This window comes from Saccopteryx leptura, chromosome 13 (genome assembly GCF_036850995.1).
Source record: "Saccopteryx leptura isolate mSacLep1 chromosome 13, mSacLep1_pri_phased_curated, whole genome shotgun sequence".
NCBI lineage: Eukaryota > Metazoa > Chordata > Mammalia > Chiroptera > Emballonuridae > Saccopteryx > Saccopteryx leptura.
The window spans coordinates 16,043,326-16,066,805 of NC_089515.1; the positions used below are offsets into that span (position 1 = coordinate 16,043,326).

Here is a 23,480-nt window from a genome sequence, read left to right on the forward strand (position 1 = left end):
CTCTACAATTCAGATCAGGTCGTTACTGCATAGGGTTGTGCTGAGGATTAAAGAGATAGTGAATGTAAGTGCTGAAAACAGTGCATGGCCCATGGTAAGTGCTCAATAAAAAATGTAATATTTCTACCCGTGGCCGCCCCTAGTCCATGGCAGGGAACCTGCAAGGACCTGAGGGAGGAGGCGGCACCTCTTCTTCAATGCAAGGCTGGCAGAAGTACAGCGACCAGTTGTAGAGATCAATGACCAAATGGACCGTCACAGCTAGGTGGCCTGAAGTGACCACTGAGAGAAGGGGTGCTGATTCACAGGCTTGGGTTCTTAGGATGGAAGGACCAAGGTTAGTACCTGGTGCAAATCACTGTTTAATGATGTGAGGCTACTGACTGCAAATGCTCTCATGGTTCCAGAGATGCACTGCCAGGTGTACTGGGCCCAGTTACGTATAGGGTAGCACAGTCATGAGTGTCTTAAACTACCTGTTTATAGACTGAAAGGGGAGAACGAGCCGTGCATTGCTGCCCTTGCATAACTTCTCTTTTGGCCTGCTTCTTTTGTTAATCATACAGCTTTTTATTAATTTTGTGCCTACTGTCAGTCTGGGATTTTTACTTCAGAAAAAAATAATCATAATTATAGACTAAAAGGCAGATGACCCAGAGTTTTGAATGTCAAGTCCCTGACCAAAAAACAAAATAGATCTCCTTCACACAACTGAGAATCATACCTATTAGTAATAACTAATAAAAAGAAAAGCCGTCTTATAGGCACAGATTCTAGGACAAGAACTTGTAAGAAATACCAAACTGGATCAAGCCAACGACTTGTACAATCAGCACAGTATTTGGTCTTTGATAGTCACCCCCAAGTTTTGTTAATGAGTCTGATAACTTTCCCACTTGATGTTAGTCTTTGAAATGTCAGCGTCAGCTTGTTAGTTTGTCATATACTCTTCCATGTGTCACTTCCTTTCTAAACAGAGCTGTTCAATTAACTTATAACTTCGTCAATTTTCTCAAATAGGAATGGATCCAGGAAAGAAATATGATTAGTATTAAACTCAACACACATCAAGGTGTAAATGGCACTTAAGAGACGACTGTGTACTTTTTGTCTGACCAAGTGTATTCCAGACATGTGCCCCTCTTATAAGTAGCTGTTCTTAAAGAGATAGTGCCAATTTTAAAAAATAACTTTCAAAAATATCAGATATGGCTCAACAAGTTTAGAAGATACTAGTGGCCAAAGGAACATGCTTTGTATTCTACTCTACATACAATTGATTTACATAACAAACTTTTTAAAAATGATATTTGCCAATAACTGTCATCAAGTTAATGAACAGAAAAGTTTACAGATTTTTGTTGAAATCTTTAGTCAATAATTTAAAACGAAAACCACAGTTAGCGGATGGCAGTGTATAAAAATAATGACTCCTACTGAGCCCTCTTTACTGTCTAAGTACGTGACCTCATTTTACTTCACAGCAACCTGATGGGAGACATAGAACCGGCGCCTGGATGAAGTTTTTCAAGTAAAGAGCATGTCCAGACAGGTCGAGTGATTTCTCCAAGTCACCCAGCTGGTTAATGCCAAGGTCAAGTAATAGAGTTGTTCTGTCTTTCTTAAATAGTTCCTAGATTCTGAGGACAAATAAAATTTGAAGACAACATTGCAAGGAGCCCAATAAACAGCTGCCAAGTTTGTTATTTTTCCAGGTAGAGAAAAAAATTTATAATTTCTATCTACTATTTCTATCTGATCATAAAACTCCTTTTATCAGCCCAAAACAGGAAAAATAAAATATTACAAAAGGTAGTCCTTTAAATTAGTAAAGTATGCCTTATGAGAAAGTCGCCATTTTCACCCTTTTTAAACCTCATTTTGCTGTGGACTGGTGAGAATGTATGGTGGTTCAGAACTAGTTTTCAGCCCAACACTTGGAATCCATTTCTCCCTTTTATGCTGTTTTAAAAAACATACTGGCCCTGGCCAGTTGGCTCAGTGGTAGAGCGTCGGCCTGGCGTGCAGAAGTCCCGGGTTCAATTCCCGGCCAGGGCACACAGGAGAAGCGCCCATCTGCTTCTCCACCCCTCCCCCTCTCCTTCCTCTCTGTCTCTCTCTTCCCCTCCCGCAGCCAAGGCTCCATTGGAGCAAAGATGGCCCGGGCGCTGGGGATGGCTCCTTGGCCTCTGCCCCAGGCGCTACAGTGGCTCTGGTCGCAGCAGAGCGACGCCCCGGAGGGGCAGAGCGTTGCCCCCTGGTGGGCGTGCCGGGTGGATCCTGGTCGGGCGCATGCGGGAGTCTATCTGACTGTCTCTCCCCGTTTCCAGCTTCAGAAAAATACAAAAAAAACCCCCCCAAAAAACAAAAAAAAAACCCATACTAACTCTCCCACATCTTCTTCTCCTTGCAATTCACTGACTTTATTTTTTTTTTTTTTATTTATTTTTTTTATTAAGAGAGAGGCAGGGAGGCAGAGACAGATTCCCGCATGCGCCACAACCGGATTCACCTGGCAAGCCCTTACCAGGCAATGCTCTGCTCAGCTGGGCTGCAGCTCCATTTTTTGGCAACCAAGCTATTTTTTGTAGCACCTGAAGCTGAGGCCATAGAACTATCCTCAGTGCCTGGGGCCAACTTTAGCTCAAACCATTCAAGCCATGGCTGTGGGAGAGGAAGGGAGAGAGAAAGAAAGGGAAGGGATGGAGAAGCAGATAGTCATTTCTCCTGTGTGCCCTGACTGGGAATCAAACCCAGAACTCCTCCCAGATGCCAGGCTGACGCTCTACAGATGAGTTAACTGGCCAGGGCCACATTTCATTGTCTTTTAAGAAAAAGAAACCAATAAGCACTAAAAGTGTTCTGTTTTGAAAGATGCTATTCTTCTACAGCTACTAAAACAAAATGATCAGAATCACAAATTTATATTCATAACCCAGATGCAGAGAGAGAGAGAGAGAGAGCTGTTGGCTGAACAGACACAGCTAGGCCGAGGGCTAGCAGGGAAGCACAAATGTTCAAGCAACATGGTGTCCCTCACAATTACTTTTCCCCCACATTACTTTAGTAAGAAGCAAGTGCAAAAAAGAAAAAAGGTTTGTGCCTGCTTTCTCATTTCTCGATCCACTTTCAAACGCATCCAAGAAATTCTCGGGATGACCCCTGTCTAGGCGGAGGTTGTATGGGTGACATCTGTCTTTACCTCCACAAAGCTCAGATTCATGTCTCTTCACAGACTTGGTTTTTATAGTCTTTAAGAAGTTCCTAAGCCTTATATAACAAACAATTATCTAACTTTCTAAAGCTTTACAGTAAATCTACCATAGCAATTAATGGCAGTTAATCTACCATTAAAAATTCCAAAAAGACTGAGGTTGGTTTTTGGGCTGCTCTTAAACTGACATGTTCCATGTTGATGGCATTGATAGTTTGGTGTGGTTGTTATATTTTTCACAAGCAAAAAAGAGTCACTCCCAAAACCCACTCAATCTTATACCTTGATCAGTACATGAGCCTGACCTGTGGTGGCGCAGTGGATAAAGCGTCAACCTGGAAATGCTGAGGTCGCTGGTTCGAAACCCTGGGCTTGCCTGGTCAAGGCACATAAGGAGTTGATGCTTCCTGCTCCTCCCCCATTCTCTCTCTCTCTCTCCTTTCTAAATGAATAAATAAAAAATAAAAAAAATACATGATACTCTCTAGTATCTCTGACTTCTTCAATGACTTCCTTCAGCTTCAGGAGGGAATGACAGGCATGATGGAGTGAAAGAGAAAGGGCAGTCCAATCAGCCAAACCAAGCCCTGTGGTCAGTGTCACTGTAAGAATGTCTTCAACCCAACCAAGTCTCTATGTGGAAAGAGGCTCGTCAATGGCTTGTTTTATCAAAGGAGGTCCTTGATGATTATGTTCAAGAGGTATAGTGTTTCATTGCCCAAGGATGTCAAGTAACATTTTTTAAAAACTCCTTTAATCCACACAAATTTTAATCACAATAAAAAACTTTTCTATGAGACAAAGATAAATGCCTGTACATCATCAAATGACTAACACATTCATAAAAATATTTATACTTGTACGGTGCTTTATAGTGTATAAAACATTTTTATACATGCCGTCATTTCTTAGGAATACTTTGAGATGGGCAATAGCATTTCCATTTTGTTGAAAAAGACACTGAGGCTCAGAGAGGTTATGTGATTTGCTCAAGGTCACACAAATAGAGCTAGAACCCGAGCCTGGTCCTTGGACCTCATGTTCATGGCCCTTTGCTTTACTCATAGTTCTAAAGGTGAGCCCAAGGACAAAAGGAACAAACAAAAGCTGGCTTTTATTCCAATCAGGGCTGGCAGTTAATCTACCAATGATCTCAGAAAGAAGGGCTGCCTATTCTGTTAAGAAATCTGAAAGGTTTATGGTTTCCTTCATTTTTCTTACCATTACTATAAAACTAATGCCATTCAGGTTCTTCCTACTCAGTTTCTTAGAACTGCTCCCAAAGGCCAGCCAACGTAGAAGAGCCATGAACCCAGCAAGGGAATTAACCAAAGAAATTATTTGGAATCATTTTCATTATACCTGCTCTTCCAAAATGAACATTTTTGTGACCTAAGTGTTTAAAAAATGATGAAAATGTTAACCATATATTTTTGTGGTTTATATACCAGGCAACAGCTCTCCAAAATATGTTAAACAGATCATACTAATACTCTGCAAAACCAAACAAAAAGGAAAGCTAAGCGGTAAGCAACTGAGGACTGCGAAGGGTTAATGGATATTTATTTACTGTGTAAAAACAGTCATTGCACGAAACACTTGTAATGAAAAAGCTTGTTTATGTTAGATAGACAAGTTGTAGAATTAGTCAAATTAGGGCTATGCTTTCTGAAAAACAAACAAACAAACCAGAAACTAATTCAAACCAAAAGTATGGGCAATATTAACTAATGCTAATAAGATTATTATGAACATCAACCTTGCTGCTTATGGTGAATTTTTTTTTTCCCCCTCCATATCTGATTATGGGCTCTGTTCATGATTGAAAAAACAAACAAAAACCACAGGATCATTAGAAACCATTTCCAACACCAGGATAAATAAGCAAGGTAAACCAGGGCTCATTCCTTCTTTGCCCCTAGTTCATATCACTGAGACTGATTAAACTGTTCATTTGTACAGATGTGAATAAACGTATTAGAGCGAACCACTGGAGCCTGCACTGTGTGCCAGCAATCATTGCGGGTGGGTAAACTGACAACATGTAACCGCATATTAAGACAAATGTAGAATTTAGACAAAGTATTCCATCTCTTTTCAGATATATACTTTTAAACCTCAGGAACTGTTTTCAGTAGATGTCATGCCTTTTAACTTGAAAAAAGATAAGCACAAATAAGCTCCCAATTGTCTCCCCAATATGTAAACCACATCTCGGGCTGCTGTCTCTGCGAGCCCTTTGAAGTTACCCTGAAATGTCATGTGTTGTGAAGACTGCTGTGCATAAGCAAGACAATTTGCTCACTCTCAGAATTCTTACCGGTTTCCACTGCTATTTGGTACCCAGCCTCTAGTCTCCGGGATGACCTTTCCAGCCTCTCTGTGTTATCGAGCAGATGTGCCCTCTGAAAAAGAAAAAGGGAAAAAAAAAATCAGACAGCCGTCTACAATGTTCTTTTTTTGCCTTTAAAAAAATAATGTGTTCGTATGCCCTAACATTTTTGGAGGAGGGGGACAGTCAAACCTATTAGAGATAATTTTTAGCAAATCTTCCATTATAAGAACCAGTACAATGGACAGATTTGCAATTAATCAATCGTGTACGGCACATCCACTTTTTTTTTTTTGTTTCAAAAGGCAGACTTGTGTGGCATGTGGCCACAATAAATCTTACTCAAAACATTGAAAAATGTACTAAGACCACAGCTAACTGGATCTTCCCTGTTTTAGCAGAGGTAGATAGATGTCTGGGATATTTGCATAGACCTATGACCCTTATTTTATATGTATTTGATACAAAATACAATCAATTTAAAACACTCACTTGTTCCTTTAATTTCTGCAGATAGTTTTTAAACAGGAACTTTAGTTTTAAGAGACTGTCTCCCTATTTTGGATGTGTGGCAAGATGCCATAGAGAACAACATATGCTACAAAAACAGAATACTAAACAGCAGTTCTAGTTTAAGATAACTCGGGGCAACCACCACGAAACAGGAGACGCATGTTTCTCCATCACACAGATGTACAAAGTTGTACATTTATATACTAGGTTGAAGGTAAACTTTTGACACATAATGTTTTAGTCTGTGAACTAATATAATAATGATATGTACTCTTTCATATTGTATTTGATCGGGCAATTAGAGGATCTTACCCAAATTCTCAGCTTCTAAACTTTCTTTTCTACACTAAGTTTTGTTTTTGTTTTTAACCATGATTCTACACTAGGTCTATTCAGGCTGACATACAGATTCGTAAGCTAATCATGGCTGCAAATGGTAAGAATATCTGCGTGCATATGTGAGTGTGCATGTGTCGATGCATGTATGTCTGAATACTTAGAAATATATGAATATGTGTGTGTGAACATTTGGGTGTGTGTATGCACATGCATACATGTATTTGTATCAACTAGTAGCTTACCCCCTCAAATTAGCTTTGGTGTTTGGTCAAAAAGAAAGAAATATTGCAACCACAACTCCTACAACTTTGTGTTGTTGACAGATGTCATTTAAAATAGAAGAAATGCTTCCTAATAATAATAAAAAAGGAGGTGCCATACATATTATCTGAGTGGCTGTCGAGAGAAACGATCTACCTAGCTCTAATGAGCCCCCACGGATCTTGGAGATGCAAGCTGTATTGACATGCACACTTAAGCTAATACACCTAGACCAGTGCCTCCAAGCTCTAGCAGCCAGGGATGCTGACAGAATATCGCGCTTCCATCTTCAAAGAAAGGAAGTGATTAGTATGTTATCATTACCATTCAAAACGTGATTTCCTTATTCCCTCCCGGCATAGGTGACACATCTGAGATGCGGCCAGACGTTGGAGGCAGCTAAAGCCACATCAAAGCTTTCCTTGAAAAAAATTTTTTTGGGGGAAGGGCTGGGGGAGGGGGGTAAGAATCATTAAAACAATGCATTTAGAACAGAGGGATAGGACCTGATGTGAAGGTCAGGAAAGCTGCAACAACAGTCTGTAATAATTAATAGAGTTGTCTAATATACAGTGGAGAAATTAAGAGAAAAGTGCCCCACCCACTGCAAAAAATAAAACATAAAATAACAACTAAACGAAATAAATAAAAGGGAGGAAAGAAGGAAAGCTTATATCATGGAAATGCAAAATTACTAAAGGCTGTAATTCAGAAAAAAGAGAGGCAAGGGGAGCTCTGTGTGTTTGGAATGACTACTTTTATATAAAATTAAACATTTTCCTCAGCTTATCAAATAGCTTTCTTATAATTCTTACTACATGCAGGTTTGGGGGGAATAGGATTATTCTCCCCTTCTCTGAATATGTTTCCTAACTTAACAAAGGACTTAATTTCAATTGGTGAGTCTCCAAACAGATGTCGGATTTGTAAAATCAGGAGTAATCTGAATTTTAATCCAGAGTAACAAAACGAAGGTTTTTTAGTGCATTTTCAGATTGGATGATGTCACTAAATTGAAAGAAAACATTTAGCTACTGTAGCTTTTTTAAAAGTCCAAGATCAATAACGGAAATTGGAAGTCTAATTATATGATTATATACAATGTAGAAAACAAAGCATTTAAATGTGAAATATTTTTTGAGATTCCACACAAGGGGGCCAAATCAGATTATTCCATGTACGGCTCTGATGGGGAATAAATTTATAAAATAACTAAAAAAATATATTGCTAAATAATACAAACAACTCCTCTGCAAGACGGTTCGGTTTTATCAGCGTAAATGTGCACACAAGAGGACATCGGTTTATCAGCGGCTCTCCAGCAGGGCCTCACTTTGTGCTTTGGAACCTCTTCACTTCCGTCTAGCTAAAAACAAGTTCTTGTAACAGCTGTGCTATTTACATTGTTCCCTTAGTTGTGCATTGCCCTGGTCTCCGAAAATGAAAGGAAATGCACTCCAGTAGCAGCTGATGCTTTCAACTTGCCCCCACATTCCCTACCAGACTCATTCTTCTCACCCTCTTCTCGGCCCTTTTCAAAGCAGGTAAGTAAAGCTGTGCAGGAGCTTCAGACAGAGCTCAACTTGTGTGAGGAGCGGGGCAGGGTGGAAAGCCGGAGGTGCGGGACTGAAACGGAGAGCCAGGCACAGCCAACGGCAGTCAGCTCCCAGTGCACTACCAGCCTGCCTCCAAGCACGCCCTGCTCCCAGAACTGAGCCCGAGAAGAGCCTCACAGGGAAGGGATGAGGCACACTTTGTTTCCAAACACAACAGAACATCCTGTTTCAGAGGAGATGAGTGCCTGTTTTCTTTAGGATAGGTACAAGACAGAATTCTGGGCTCCATTCAGTTTGATTCCTATTAGAATCCTGGCTGAGAAACAATCACTTCGGAGCAAACCATATAGCAATGCACTGTCATCACCACAGTCTAGTCCATAAGTATCAGCGCTACCTCCATTTCAAAGGTTGTTAAAAGGCTATTTCAGAATATATTAGTCCATTAGTTGAGTGGTATAATTCTTCCAAGTACATTTTATTACAGGTTAGTTTTGGAAACACGCATTCGAGAAGTATAACTGATAAAATTTTAAAAGGAATGCAGACATGATGCTTGCAGCTTACAGAATTAAGATTGCTCAGTCCACACAATTCAACTTAACAACAGTAAAAAAAGTCTTCTGTCAAAACTGCCGATTGTAATAAGGCAAATACTTTCATTAATTACATTCATTGTAAATTCAGGGGCCAGAGCTGCAGGTAATTTCCCCACATAGAGGTTTTTAAGGCTATTGTTAGTTCCAATAACATTTTAAAATTCAGCTTCTCCACCTAAGCATGAACATATGCAAATATACACGAGCAGATAGTCTGTCTTGCAAAAAATATAACGTGGATTCATCACTCCTCTCAGGAATAATCTTACATATCAGAACTGCAATTGATTATATTCATTTAGTGTATACATCTGCTTCATGTAGAGAAGATAAAATGCAAGGAGGTTAGAGGGTGCGAGTTTTGCGTACTTTTACCCTTCATTTTCTATGTCATTATTACTTTTACTAAGAGGAGACATCCCTCACGCGTCTTCAATCAGAAGATTTGTTGAAAACCACTTCCTCCAAGCCTCTAAATTAGCATTCACATCACCTAGAGAATGATGACATCCTAACAGAAAACTTCTAGGAAAGTCTCAATCGAAACTCAGAAATAATTCATAGTACTCTTATTATAGGCGATTGAGCAATTTTTTAAATTACAATATGGGCTACTATTTTATCCCTGAATATAAAAGTAGAAACACTCAACCTAACTAACTAAAAAAATAAAACTACTCTATCTCTGAAAAGAATACCAAAGCCTATTTGGTGAGTTTGGCCTAATTAAAAGCACAGAATCACTCAGCATTGTTCATTGATAGGGGGATAAAAATCATAAACATTGCTATCAGTATTTGCTGGGCCACAAAAAAAAGTATGAGGCTGCATTACTGAACAAGCTAACAAACTCAGAAAAAATGAGAAGTCACTTGAGTGCTATTTCCTACAGAAAGAAAGTATTAAACAATGATGAGAGCTTTGGTTACTCTTAGGTATGTATCTAAGTGTACACAGACTAGAAGGGCATTTATTACATTTATATGTCTTTCCCCAAAAGGATAATAGATTCATGATATCTTACGTTAAACTTTGGGTGAGAAAAGGAAGTTTATTAAAAAAACAGTTTTCAGTAAAGTAAACCAGATTGTTAGGGGGGAAAAAAATACCCTAATCATTTACTTCTTTGTGAAACCAATGCCAGTAAAACAGTCTGAAGTTAGTCTACATTAAAACTAGACTTTGGTATAGTTTTAAGATATTCCTTTGTTTTTCCTTTTTGGGCTTTTAAAAATATGAATTTTCCCCTGATGCCAACCAATAACAATGATCTCTGGGACAAGCATGACTTGCATAGATCTGTTTCTTAAAGACAATCAGCAGAGACTATTTCTAGCAATCCAATCGATACTTTTGCTATATGCTGATTTTCCTGGAAAAAATGAACACAAACATCTTACTTCAGATTTGGAAACTCAATTTTATAGGGAAAAGCAGAATTAAAAAAAAAAAAAGCAGGCTAGGAAGTACTCACCTCTTCACGTAATTTTATCAACTGCAACATGAATGCACAAAAAAAAGATAAAAAGGAAAGAAATGGCAGGAAAGAAAGATCAGTTGTGTGACAGGATACAGAATTAACATTGACAATTTATCTGTTTACATGTTTAGCATTTAAAAATCACAGACAAACACATTAAAAGAACCTAAACATAGACTACATGCAGAGTTTTTTGAACGAATAAAGATCACTTTCTCACACTGTCACATTAAACAAAGAGAATAGTGTGAAATTCTCTTTTAAAGTACATCTAAGACACCATCATGAAATAAAGGGGAACGACTTCATAGAAGTCTATATTATAAAGAAAGAAAACAAGTTTACTGTTCCTCTCTTCTAAGAATGTACCACTAAAAAGGTTTTGTATATACAAGTTTTCAAGATGTTTCTCGATTTTGAATCTTGACAACTGATTTCAGCGTCTACCTACAAATGAAAATGATTACTAGTTCATGCTCTTGTTCCAATAAATATTGAAAAAAACTATTGTTAGTTAATGTCATTATACCCATGCTAGTAAAAAAGATTATATTTGGACATATTATTTTAACTGAGAATAATACATGACAGAATAGAAAATAATTAGGACATGCTATCAGACAATATTTAACTATCCTTAGAAATATTGCGTATATTAGAGTTAATTTCTAGGTGTTTGTCTTGCTTAAGAGGCTACTGAAATCACATGGTGTTTTAAAATTTTTAAGGGGGGGTGTTTATTTTTCAATTTTCTTCATTTTGTAAAGTGGGCCATTTCAAAGCGATGAGCTCTCTTACTTCATGTGCACTGCAGTCTCTCTTCACTGAAGTCAGATCCCACACCACTCTTTGTTAGTAAATTGTCCTATGGTGACATTTTTAAGTCTCCTCTGTAGAATATTTGCCTTAAATACAGCGGATAAAACAAGTCGCTTAAATCTTCAGAACGTAGAAAATGGACCTAGCCACACGCCTGGCTCATTCTGTGTGTGTGTAGTGTGTACATTTGCCAGCAGTGCACACCACAAATACTGGATAGTTGAGATGACTGCCGTAGTTTCTGCAGGTGCAGAAACTGAAACCTGTGTTTTTAAGAGACTATAAACCACATTCTAAGTCTGAAATGTGCATCCTCAGCAATTCAGGTCTACAACTGATAATTTTTAAACATCCAAATATCTGTAACATCTGTTACAATACTTGACATATGCAGGCCAATAAATTAAACTATTGCTTTGGGAGAAACGTGCTATGAATTGCCCACTATAAGTCTCTCTAAAAGTATCATGTTTACGATAGCCTGGATTTCTCAATGCTTAATGCTGTTTTTGTTTCCAATTCAAAGAAGGCAGCATGCATTCCAGCTTATGCTGTTATTTCATTTGTTGTATGAAAAGTATTTCAAGTACAAAAGAATGAGATTTCAAAATCGTTATGAATCTCTTATAAAATGGGTACAAAATCCACCACGTAATGTCTCACAGTGCATTAAGTGAAAATGAAACTTTTAATGTCGGCCTTTCAAAATACAAAGGAAGTTATCATTATTTTTAATTAATACTCTGGCACATTCTCTCACCAACCATCCAGTGAGTGTGTATAAAAGCCCCTTCTCATTTTATGTGTAGACTTACTGTTCTTGCCCAGAGGAGGTAAAAATTTAACTTAAAGTACCTGGCCTATCACATATCGGAATCTTTTTCTTTGGTATCCGAACATCATGGGGGAAAAAAAAAAGGCAAACATTAATTCTCAGAAAGAGACGACCTGGGAATTGATCGCACAGCTATCTTTTCTTTCTGGGGGCACCATTCATCACTTGACTATGATACTTAAAGGGCCAAAGTTTAAAACTACTCCTCAGCAATGGAGACCATTTGGGGAATGCCCCCCTGCCATAATCAATGAGTGTTTAAAATGCTACTCATTTGTTTTTTCAATAGGTTCCAAACAAAAAATGTTCTATCTCGTTTGTGCTGCGTGGCTGCATGCAAGCCCTACGGCGGCTTTGCAGCTAAGCTAGGTAAGGGGAGGGGCTTTCATCTCAAGCTTTTTTTTTTTTTTTTTAAGGGTTGAGAGTTTTCCTTCAAGTAAACAAAAGATGGCCTATACTACGTGAAAATTAACAATGCTTAGACTAGACTGAAAGTAGTGATTTCTTATTTTATGGAGCTACTGGCTTCATCATGGGTGACATGAAAGTGAGCCATGCCACCATGTTGAGTTATGATAATCAACATCTTTTTTTGAAACAAAGAGGTTTCTACCCTGCACACCCCCCCATGCAGAATTTGCTACAAGAGGTAATCTGTCCCTTTGTGGGCTGCAAAAATCTGGTTTACGCTGGTTTGAACCAGTGGAATCTCTTGTGGTTAAGCCTTCTGCTGTGACTAAATCAAACCTGCTCTGCGGAGCATGCAAGGGGCCTGCGCACGCCTCCGCGTGGGCGGTGCATCACGTGACCCCCGTAACTCCCGAGTTTTTTTTTTAAAGCTGATAACGCGACTGCCGTCTCTGTCCGCATACAGATAACGAATAAATGCTGAACTCTATTAAACGCCCTTTACACATTATCGTGGGTCGAACACACAATTTTCTGAACTTATGATGACAGTCTATTTATTTTGCTATAAACCCTCAGCACGTAACTAACAGATTTGTGCCTGGTAATGATCTGCTCTGCCAGGGCTATATGAAATGATACCGACCTTCTTTAGATCTTGGGGAATTAAATTGACCAACCTCACCTCCTGGTCTGAGGCTGAAGTTTGACACACTTTATGCACAGCAAGCTCAAATCAGAACTTAAGAGAACCTCGTATTAAAAAATTAAGCAGTCCTATCTGCTGAATATTGCTTTGCTACAAAAAGTTTGGCACGTTTACAAATGTCCTACTCTTTATATATCTGTCTTTGAAACGTCTATTTGGGATTTACTCAAATTTCATTTACTCAGGTTAATTCATGGATCAATATAATTTTGTATATGGAAACTGAGACTACTGTGGTTCAAAAGTATTGCTTGGAACATTTCATGTGTCTCATTATGATACCTATGAAGGGAATTTAATTCTATAAGATGTACTTTTTAATTTTTTTCCTTTTCTGAGAATGGTTTTCATGAAACTAAATCAAGTTAACAGGAAGGTTTCCACCCTAAATACAGCAACACTATATTTAAAAAAATTCAATTTCCTTAAAAACTAAAATGTTGATATATGGAATGAAAAATATAATATTTTTAAAGAATAGAATGATAATGTCTAAGACAACAGCCCTTGGAAAGCTGATGACCCAACAATAGTACTCAAATGTGCAAAGTAGGTAATTTGTCCCTTCTCTGTAAATCAGGGATGAACTCTATTTGTATGGAATAGATTTATATCCAAAATAAATTTATACAAAGCAATTAATTTGGAATTAAATGAAGTTGTACACTATATGAGGGGACATTAATTGTGCAGTTGAGTAATTCTTAATTTCTGAAATCTTGACATTTCAAATCATGGTAGAAATGTTTATATCTATATAAGAGTAAATTAGTATCTTCTTTAATTGGAAGATTATAATGATGTGTATAAAGAGCCAGGTTTTAGATGCTTAAAAAAACAACAAAAAAAAAGACAAAAAAAATAACACTTTTATAAATGGCCAGAATGAGAAATAATAGCTATGGTGTTTACATTTGTATAAATCAACACAAAAAAGCCACTATAGGGAAGATGTGTATACTGCATCAAAAATAACTATATAGTTGGTATTTACAATAGTTTATTTTACCTATTTGTAATCATTGCTATGAATTCTTTATTATTTTCATTTTCTGTGCTATAATTTTAAAAAATTGAGATATATCCCAATTTTAATAAATATTGCTATTTTTGTTTCATTTTGTTTATGTCTGAGTTTTATCTGTATATTAAAAGTTTATGATAAGCCAATAAGTTCTGAAAATCAACTGATCAATAATTAACTTAAACTTATTTGTGGGCAGAAAATATTTTCTTTTCTAAATTACAGGTAAGCCTACCCAGAACAAAACCTATCTTCTCTACCACTCAGCTACAAAAACTAATATGAAGAGCCAACTTAAAATCCTTTCTTCCTTTAATGAAAGGGCTTCTGCTTGAATTCCAGCGTCTCTGAATGAATACTGATGCAGAATAAAGAGTTATTCTCAAGTGACCATTCCTGTTTAAGAATGTGTTTTAGTCTGAGATTTTCATTCCTACATTATAGTAAAAAGCCTAAAAACAAAATTTAATTTCTTCATTAGGATATGGAAATTTTTCTACACCTGGTAACTAAATATCCAAAAAGTTAAGTGTGGTTTCTTTGAACTTTCAAAGCTTCTTCAAATGTTAGACTGGAAAGTTCACATAAACAATAATCTAACAGTGATATACCCATGACCATAATTTATCATACTCTTATTTTTTGAAGTGACAGCTCCTTATGACTGAACTTCAGGCTCTCTAAGCACTTTCAAAATTTGTAAGTTTGATTTATACAAGTCGATGGGAAATCTTGGTGTAATCACTTTAAAGTGCCAGCGATATAACAGAAAATAGGAACTCAGTTTGTTTTTCTGGAATATATTTTTCTTTAGGCATAATAAAATCATATCTATATGTATGACAAATGTTTTAGGCACTTAATATGGCCATTAAGAGAAGTGAACATGCTTTACAAAAAAAAAGAAAAGAGGGATCCCAGTCACAGCACTACAACATCCATTACAATAAAGGAACCTGAGTGAGACAGGAATACTCCTTCCTTTCCACTTCCTGTATATTAGGCTGTAGTTTCAAATGACGGAAAGATCCATTGTATATCTTTTTAAAGAACTGACACGGGAACTATGCATTCACTTTTTGTGTGAAAAAATGATAATGCCTTTTTTGCAGTAAAGCTAGGAAGTAAAATTATGATTCAGTCATTCAAGAGGTATGAGCAACCTAAATCTCACTTAAAATAGGAAAAAAATATTTTTCCCTCATTCTTACATTATTTAATCTATTATGAGTAAAACCCCTTTATTGTATCACCGCTTTTCTGTTTCATGGGCTCTCTCTCTCTATTTTTTTTTCCTTAGCTATTCTCACATTTCAATCAGAAAAGCTGAAATCCCAAGTCAAATCTTATAGTGTTTACACATGTCTGAATTCAAGCTGATAACATCCCAATAGTGGAGCAGGTGAGATCTTTCCAAAACCAAACATCACCAACTCAGTGATTTTTATCCCTTTTTGGAGGGTGGATGGATGGGGGCCTTAATCACATAAGCAACACCCCTGTTTATAACATTAACATTATAGGAGACAGTAATATAGTTTCAGCATATATAGATATATATTTGAAATGGTAAATACAAGTATGCAATTTTTATAATGTGTCTCAATATGTTATGTTTTACAATCTTCTTAAAATTTTGGTTTAGTTAATGAATGATTTATGTTTACTTTTATTTAGTTAGAATAGAGACCTTTATAATACTTGCCAAAGCAACATTAATGAACACCTTCAGGTCTTGCTTCTGAAGTTCCCTATCATTTATTTTCTTTAAAAGTATCAAAGAGAATCAGTCACTAGGGTTGGTTGTCAGAGACATTTTGAAAATCATCTCTGCACTGAGGTTCTTGAAACAATATTTTAATGTCATATATATTATCTATAGGAATTAATACAATCTTCAGTATTAACGCAAAGAAAGAAGTGGGACATTAGTTAGACTCAGGACACGACTGTGCGACCCAATGAGAATTGACAGCCAAGTAACTTATAAGGCTCTTTCAAGAAGAAACTGGACCTCACTTTTTTTGCTTTTGCAAAATGACTTTTCCTATTACGGTGATGATGATGATGATGATGATGATTGTTACTATTTGACAGAGGAAGGACCTCTATATGAGTATCCAATTCCACACTGGTACTTGCAATTTGCATGATACTGAATGTATTTTTAAGAAGCTACACAATAGGAGACTGAGCTGCCCTGTTGAATTTTGAAAGCTTACTTTCATTTGTTTTGCTGCAAGTGTTGATTTAATTATGCTGCATTATATCAAAGCTGCATTGTGTACTTTTTTATTCCTTTTACATGTGTTTGAGGTGAAGACCTTGGCTTTGTCTGCAAACAGTGTGTTTTAAGTTATTCCTTAAGTACTAAATAATAAAGAAAAGAGAAGAAAAGATTTTTTTAAAGATAGCAGACAGTGATCCCACGGTAAAGGGTTAAATGTAAGATCTCCCAGAGACATTTTGAAGTTGATTAAGACCCCAGCTTTGCATTAAACAGTATCGCTTCCACATGAGTTGCTGCTAATACTGTTAAGGAGCAGCTTGAGAGCCCAGTGTGCCAGTGACCTCCTTCACCCTCCAGCCACCCACCGGGCCTTCCTGATTAGCATTCTACCTGGTTCTCTGAGGAATTCCCGTCATCCCCTAGGAGCTCATTGCGTACTTCGTCACTGTAGGCGATCCGTGACCTTTTCTATAAAACAAAACAAAAAGGGAGAGAGCAAGATGAACGTTAGGAAGTAAAGGCTTCCGAGCATTGTTGGTATCAAGGCTGATCATCTCAAACCTCGAGAGCCCCCTAATGGAAACCTATTTGCTAAAATCTGCAAACCAAACTTGTGTCAAGTTCTTGAACTTGAAAAATTTAATGTAAATTAGAAGGTTTTCAAATGCCAATAATGAAAGAAAACTCTGCATTGTGTTAAGTACTCCATTAATATTCAAAATGGCTTGGAAGTAGTATGTTATTCCATACATAGTCACTCAAATAAGAACACTAAACTGAAGGAAAGGCAGCTATACAGCTGTGTATCTGCAAAACTTACCAGATTGCAATGAAAACAAGAGCATACAGGGCTCTTAATATTGTGGCAAGAAATGGATTTTACAATATAGGTCTTTCAAAATTTCTAATTCTAAAATAAAATTATATCTGCATACATACACTGGAACACCTGGAAAACTGTACATCTATACTTCACTGCTGTGATGTTACTAACCAAAAAGAGATGAATTTAAAAGCCCATCCCATTCCCAAACAATAATTTAACTGTCTTCAAGTCTTCTATAAATAATGGCCTAAGGAAAAGTGTGTGTGTGTGTGTGTGTGTGTGTGTCCGGTAAAAACAAATGAAATTTCCCAATCTCTATAAATAAAAGCAAGTAGGCTATGAGTCAACTTTTCACAATCCCAGGAAATAAAGATAAGTGGGCTATAAGACAACATTTCACACTCTGAAATTTTGTTTTATAAGAAGTCTTTCTTTACCTGTACAGTCAGAAGGACATGTCTGCTAGCGATTCACAAATTACCAAAATGACGCCCATTTGAAAAGCTAACAGGCTGGGAAGATTGGTTGTGGAGCTAGAATACAGCTCTTAGATGTTACATCCGCATCACCGCCTCAGACCCAGATTTATAGGCCACTGTGTTGCCGTTTCTGCTTCTGAATCAACTAAGCAAAACCAGTGCATTTAAAAATGGCAGTTGGAAAATGGCACTCTTTTTCTCACTTGGGGTCTAAGGTTAGAACTTAAAATTTCTTTCCCGTCCAACTGGGATCCGAAAAATTATTGCAGTTTAAAAGGACTATCCATAATCCGTGAGCAGAAGTCAAAAGGATTTTTTATTAGACTTCTAAACAACTGAATGAGTAACACTTCTTTGCCACATAAGAGTTCACCATATCTTAAACAGAAAATCATTTTTAAAAGGGCTTTTGACAAGAAAAACCAATAGATTTTAAATCATTTCAAAGTAGCAGCCTTTCTCAATTGTGGTTCTAATCTGAACCACAGGACACAGAAAATTATTTCAGCAACTGTTTTCTCAACTCTCCCAAGAATGGTACATAAAATTTTTTTTATTATATAGAACAGAAGCCTTAGGGCATTAGGACTTAACTTTCTGGCAGAACCCAGTTGAAAAGTGCTGAATGGAGTATAAATAAAAATAAATACATCTAGATGCCCCTTTATTTTATAGGGAAAAAAGGAGCCAGTCTCACAGAGCTCTAATGGTAGCTTTGGTTAGACTGACACAGAACTCTAGGGTCCTGACTCACAGTGCTCATTCTATCACACAAAATTTCCCATTCCCCCCCGGATATACTCAAGAGAAAGAGACAAAGAAAAATGCAAAATATTTCAGTATAAAGTAGAGGATGGCATCCCATTCCTGTCCTGAGTCTCTACCCTAAGCTTGCCTTCCCTGCTACAAATGTGTATCAGATACCTTGGCAAATGCAGCAAGTCTGTAAGTAGAAAAATAAAACCCCAAACGTTGCAGGAGGACAAAGTAGAAAAGTTAAGTCATTAGCCTGAGGTCAGTCATGGCATCTATATCAGATGTCTCAATAATTCAGGACTGACCCAGTTCATTCCCTTACGAACATGCTAGGCGTCTTACCACCACAAACAGCTTATTAATTAAGCCTGCTTCTCTTGCTGTGTTTATGAAGCTGCTATTAATTAGCTATTTCTATTAACTTCATTCAGAATTGTACTGAGAAAGGCTAAGTTACAAGGACAGTATACTTCATGGCCTTCCTACAATATTTAGATCAAGCCAAACCTTTCTTTTCTTCATATGGAGATCCCCCTACAGTAGTTTCAAACCAGCTAAGCAGAAGTATTTTACAGCATTAAAGGATATGAGAACCTTTAAACAGGCTGTGATATCAGAGCTGCCTTTTTAATTATTCATTTTATCACTATGGGGGACTAAAACGGTCCACAGTATGCAAGAATATCATATGGAGATTGTTTTTGTTTTTCCCTTTTTTCACCAAAATACCAACAAATTGGCATAGATTGTTCAATTACATTATATTCTTATTTTGATTTACTAGACTTCAAAAGAAGAGGAGAATTACAAGCATGTATTCCTAAATATCTCATCTTGTTTTGGTTAGAATCCACTGCTTTTGAAAACCAGCAATTAAGAGTGTGTACACACTCAGCAACAGGAGAGAACTGAGGATTTATCCGCAGTTGAAGGGTGGTCCCTAAAAATGTCATTCTTACCATTAGGATGGTAAAAACTGGTCCTTTGGATAGCTTCCTGGATGTAATTAAGCAAATGATATGCTGAGTTTAGAAAACGTTCCTTGATAGGACTGACTTCTGTTAAAGAATGAAAAGATAACTCATTTCAACTATCAGAAATAGTTCCTCATGGAAATGGTATGACTAATAATGGAAACTGAAGTCTGCACTTGAGTATCATTTTACAGAAAATTTTTAAAATCAAGACTTTGTTTTATTAAGAATTATATTTAAATGCCCTGCATTGGTATTTTCTCCTAATGGTTTATGGTTTTTAGAGAAACTTTTTAGAGAAGCTGATTGTCATCAACCATCATTTAACCTGCAGGATCATCATTAAACTAATACCAGAAAAAGGTAACTTCCTTTCAGTGACAAACAGCTTATTTTAAGGATAATTTTCCTCTAAATATCAATAAATCATTTCCCCTTTTATGGAACTTTACAAAAATCTTACTCTCCGTTACTAAGTACTATGTCATACTTTAATTTGGAAGATTCAAAGTCAATGAAATGGAAACATCTCCTGCACGTTGATAAGCTAACTAAAATAATTTCACTTTATTATCAACTGTATAAAATCAGTGCTTTAGCCAAATGCAAGCCTGAGAATTTGAGCTGGAAATGTCACACACTCAGCTACAGTTTGAAGGAACCCAATTCATAATGCATTTTATAAATAGTTAATGACTTCTATACATAAGCTAACCAGGCAAATCAAGAAATTGTCAACATTTTTAGTCTTAGTTGTCAGTTACCACTGTCTACTGGTGCTTTATATGTGGCTTCTGGAGAAGACAGAAGCTCTATGCAGTTTATAATCTATTGCAATTTGGGGTCTGTACCATAGGATGGAAAAGCTTCAACTGACAATATTTGCCACACACACACACACACACACACTGTTAAATACAAGAGCATTCCTGCCTTAGTTGTTTTTGTATAAAGCTTATTCCTTCTAATTTATACAGTTAGGTGAACTAGACACAACTGGACAGAAGAAACCTACAGACCATATATGAACTATAAAAAACTCCAACAAATTCACAACTGATTGTTATCCCTAAGAAGTTAGATGCACTAAGTTTCGATGGCTATTTTAAATCGATGACAAAAGTGAGCCTTTGGTTTTGAAAGTGAGAATTTCAGATTCCAAGCACTTTTCGCTTGGTCTATGAACAGAAGTTTTGCATGCTGAGTGGCTGATTTTCTTAAAGCGAAGTTCAAACGGATACCCTTGCTCAGTTCTATCTGGCAATTTGGCTTAAAACAATCTATCTACTTGACCCACGCCTTAACATTTCCCAACTGAACTGAATCTATTCCTGGACAGGCACTGCTAAACTAGAAACAAAATGAATTAACTTAGCTTAAACTAATTAAGAGCTACGATCTGTGACACCGCCTCCTATATGATTCTACATGTGAAACAGGGTATACATAACCAGAATGAGGATTCTATAGCCCACCACGAGCATAAGCATAACAATGAAGTTGGTTTATTACTAAAGCGTATATGAGAATTTAATTTCCAAGGAGTGCACATGGCAAAGCAATTGCTTAAATTGCCTCACCTGGGAATTTAATACAATGTTATCATCAGACCAGCCACATTGTAAATAGATTTATAATGCTTTCCATGTGCTGCACTCTGTTGCATATGAATTAAGTAATGATCTGGTATTACAATAAAATCAGCTAGTTCCCACACCTGGCAGACAGGATATTTCACTAAATTAATACCCATACAGCTACATCACAAGGCATGGGAGCGGAAACCATCTCCAAGGCATTGGGCCTGAGTTTTCCATGGGAGGCAAACACTCCATGGTTATGTACAATGTCACTCTGTTGACGGGCTGCTCAAGACAATCTGTTTCTAACATCTGTATCACAGAACTAAGACTTTCTCATTCCCATTCAATCTTGGCCTAATTTTCTTCATTCAGTACTTTAATTACTAATCAGCAATCCACAACATTCACAAACACTAAGAAAGGCCTTTATTCTAATCTATGTGCTGCAGACAGCCAAATAATTGATACAAAGTGCAGTATGGTTTTGGTAAGTAATGAAAGAACAGCTTGTCCTACTTCCTAATCAAATTGGCCTATAGAAGAAATGGTTAATAGATTTCTCCATAGGTCTAAAACAAATTACCCAGTCTGGCCAGACTTTTCCATTGCTTCTACCATGTCTTTCAGTCTCCATATATTTAATAATGCTCAAGGTTAGCAGGTGATACATCTATTAAAAACTGTTATGCTTTCATAGCCAAAGAATTTAACTGCTCTAAAGAATTTAACTGCTCCTGTTATAATTAACACTTTGGGATAGCTACAGAATACTGTGGAATTATATTTATTAGCTAGTCATATAATTGCTGGCATTCATTTCTTACCCAATTTTATCTGGTTCTAATTAAGTAATGTCATACTTCTGTAATGCCCAGGTGGCATTTGCGAAAATGCATCTATCTTTGGCACAAAGCATTCCATTTTCAACCTCACTTCTGTTTCTCCAAGGCCAAGTTCAGCTCCGCATCCACACACCACCACTGACCCAGGAGTTCAAAAGGCTCATCAGTCCAGGACCGGAAACTTCAATTTTGGGGAAGAAAATAAGGAAATTTGTGAAATGTTGTTTATCACGGTGTTCTCTGTGCTATGTTCATTTCTAGCAGAAAGCGATTTAAGATGAAAACATGCCATACTACATGATTTAGGTAAAGGCAAAGTAGACTATTAGGCAAAGTAGATCCCTGGGAATGTGAGGATGACAAGGCACAGGGCACTGAGTGAAGACAACAGAAATAACATTTCCATATGTGATCTTGGTCACATTAAGTTTTCTGAATATCAGTTTCCCCAGTCTCTAAAAGAGTAGTGATAACAGTTCTTTCCCAGGACTGCTGTAAGGGTTTAAATATTATCGATATAAACAAATGGAAACCCATCGATAATATCTTGGATGTTATAACCCTGCAAAGGATGTTCAACTCAAACTAGTTGTTAACATTGAAAAGGATAAAATAAAACCATTACACATACAGGGCTGAGAGTACAAATTAGTGCATCCTTTTTAGAAAATGATTTGCCAATTATACCAGAAGTAGCTTTAAAAAGTTCATATTATTTAACCCAGTAATTCCACTACACTGTTCTGCCCAATTCCCTATTTTTGCTGCTATAGTTTTTGGACGGTTCTTAATGGTATAAACTTAACTGCATTCCTTTAATGATATCAGAGAAATTAAGTTCCAATCTGTTTCTTCTAAGTAATCACTTCACAAAACATGGTTTGCTCTTGCTCGAGGGACTCCTTAGAGTTAAAGGTCAAGCTCATTCGCTGGAAAGTGCACATGCCACATGTCACCAATACTATAGTGTTAATAAAGGGAAAACGCACTTTCTATCTATCATAAACTCATGGCCAATAGACCATATGCAAGCCACCAGAGAGAAATACTAACATGCCTGGCTGCTAGGCTACCAACAGTTGGAAAAGCAGGTCAGCGTGAGAACACTGAAATAACCCATTGTTCTTGAGTAGGTAATACCAGGAAGAGATAGTTCATTTTATTTTGGGAAAAAAATTTAAACACTAATGTCTTTGTATTACAATCACTCACATTTACTTCTTTATTTTTTGCTTGTACTTTCAAAAACAGATTACATGTTTGAAAAGGATATTTATGTTTTGGCTGTAAAGAAGATACATTATACCATACTTTCTCTTATTTTTAAATTTAGCTATCATGTCACATCACATGCATATAATGAGGATATATATATATGTGTGTGTATACACACACAGAGGCTGACAAACCCACATAGAATCCATATGGAATAATAATTCTATTTATGATTCACAATGCTTGGAGGGACTTTTATTTATATAGGAACTCCAAGCGCACTGCTGCTACATCATTGAATGATTTGTAAAACAGAGAGCCCAGAAACCATGCGACTGCACTTCTTCATTTCCTTCTCCAGCACTTTTAAACTTGAGCCTGAAATTTAAGTTTAGCTTTAGTGTTTGAAAATGCAACTTGAGTGAGTTAGTATCATGGCTCCACTTGCTTGCATATGCTTGTATTTACGACTTTGACACTGCTCTT

General features: G+C 36.9%; 1 protein-coding gene across 5 annotated transcripts in view; it reads right to left on the reverse strand.

Annotated features, from left to right (window-relative positions):
- Positions 1-23,480, reverse strand: part of VTI1A (vesicle transport through interaction with t-SNAREs 1A) — a 395,143-nt gene that overhangs the window by 296,034 nt on the left and 75,629 nt on the right. For 3 of the 5 annotated variants that reach the window (XM_066355095.1, XM_066355092.1, XM_066355096.1), the window contains exons 4-6: positions 16,710-16,787; positions 10,289-10,309; positions 5,535-5,619 (exon numbers count right to left, since the gene is read on the reverse strand). In XM_066355095.1, the coding sequence (XP_066211192.1) occupies positions 5,535-5,619; positions 10,289-10,309; positions 16,710-16,787 (184 nt within the window). The remainder of the gene's footprint in view (positions 1-5,534; positions 5,620-10,288; positions 10,310-16,709; positions 16,788-23,480) is intronic. The other 2 variants (XM_066355094.1, XM_066355097.1) reach the window with 1 other exon arrangement.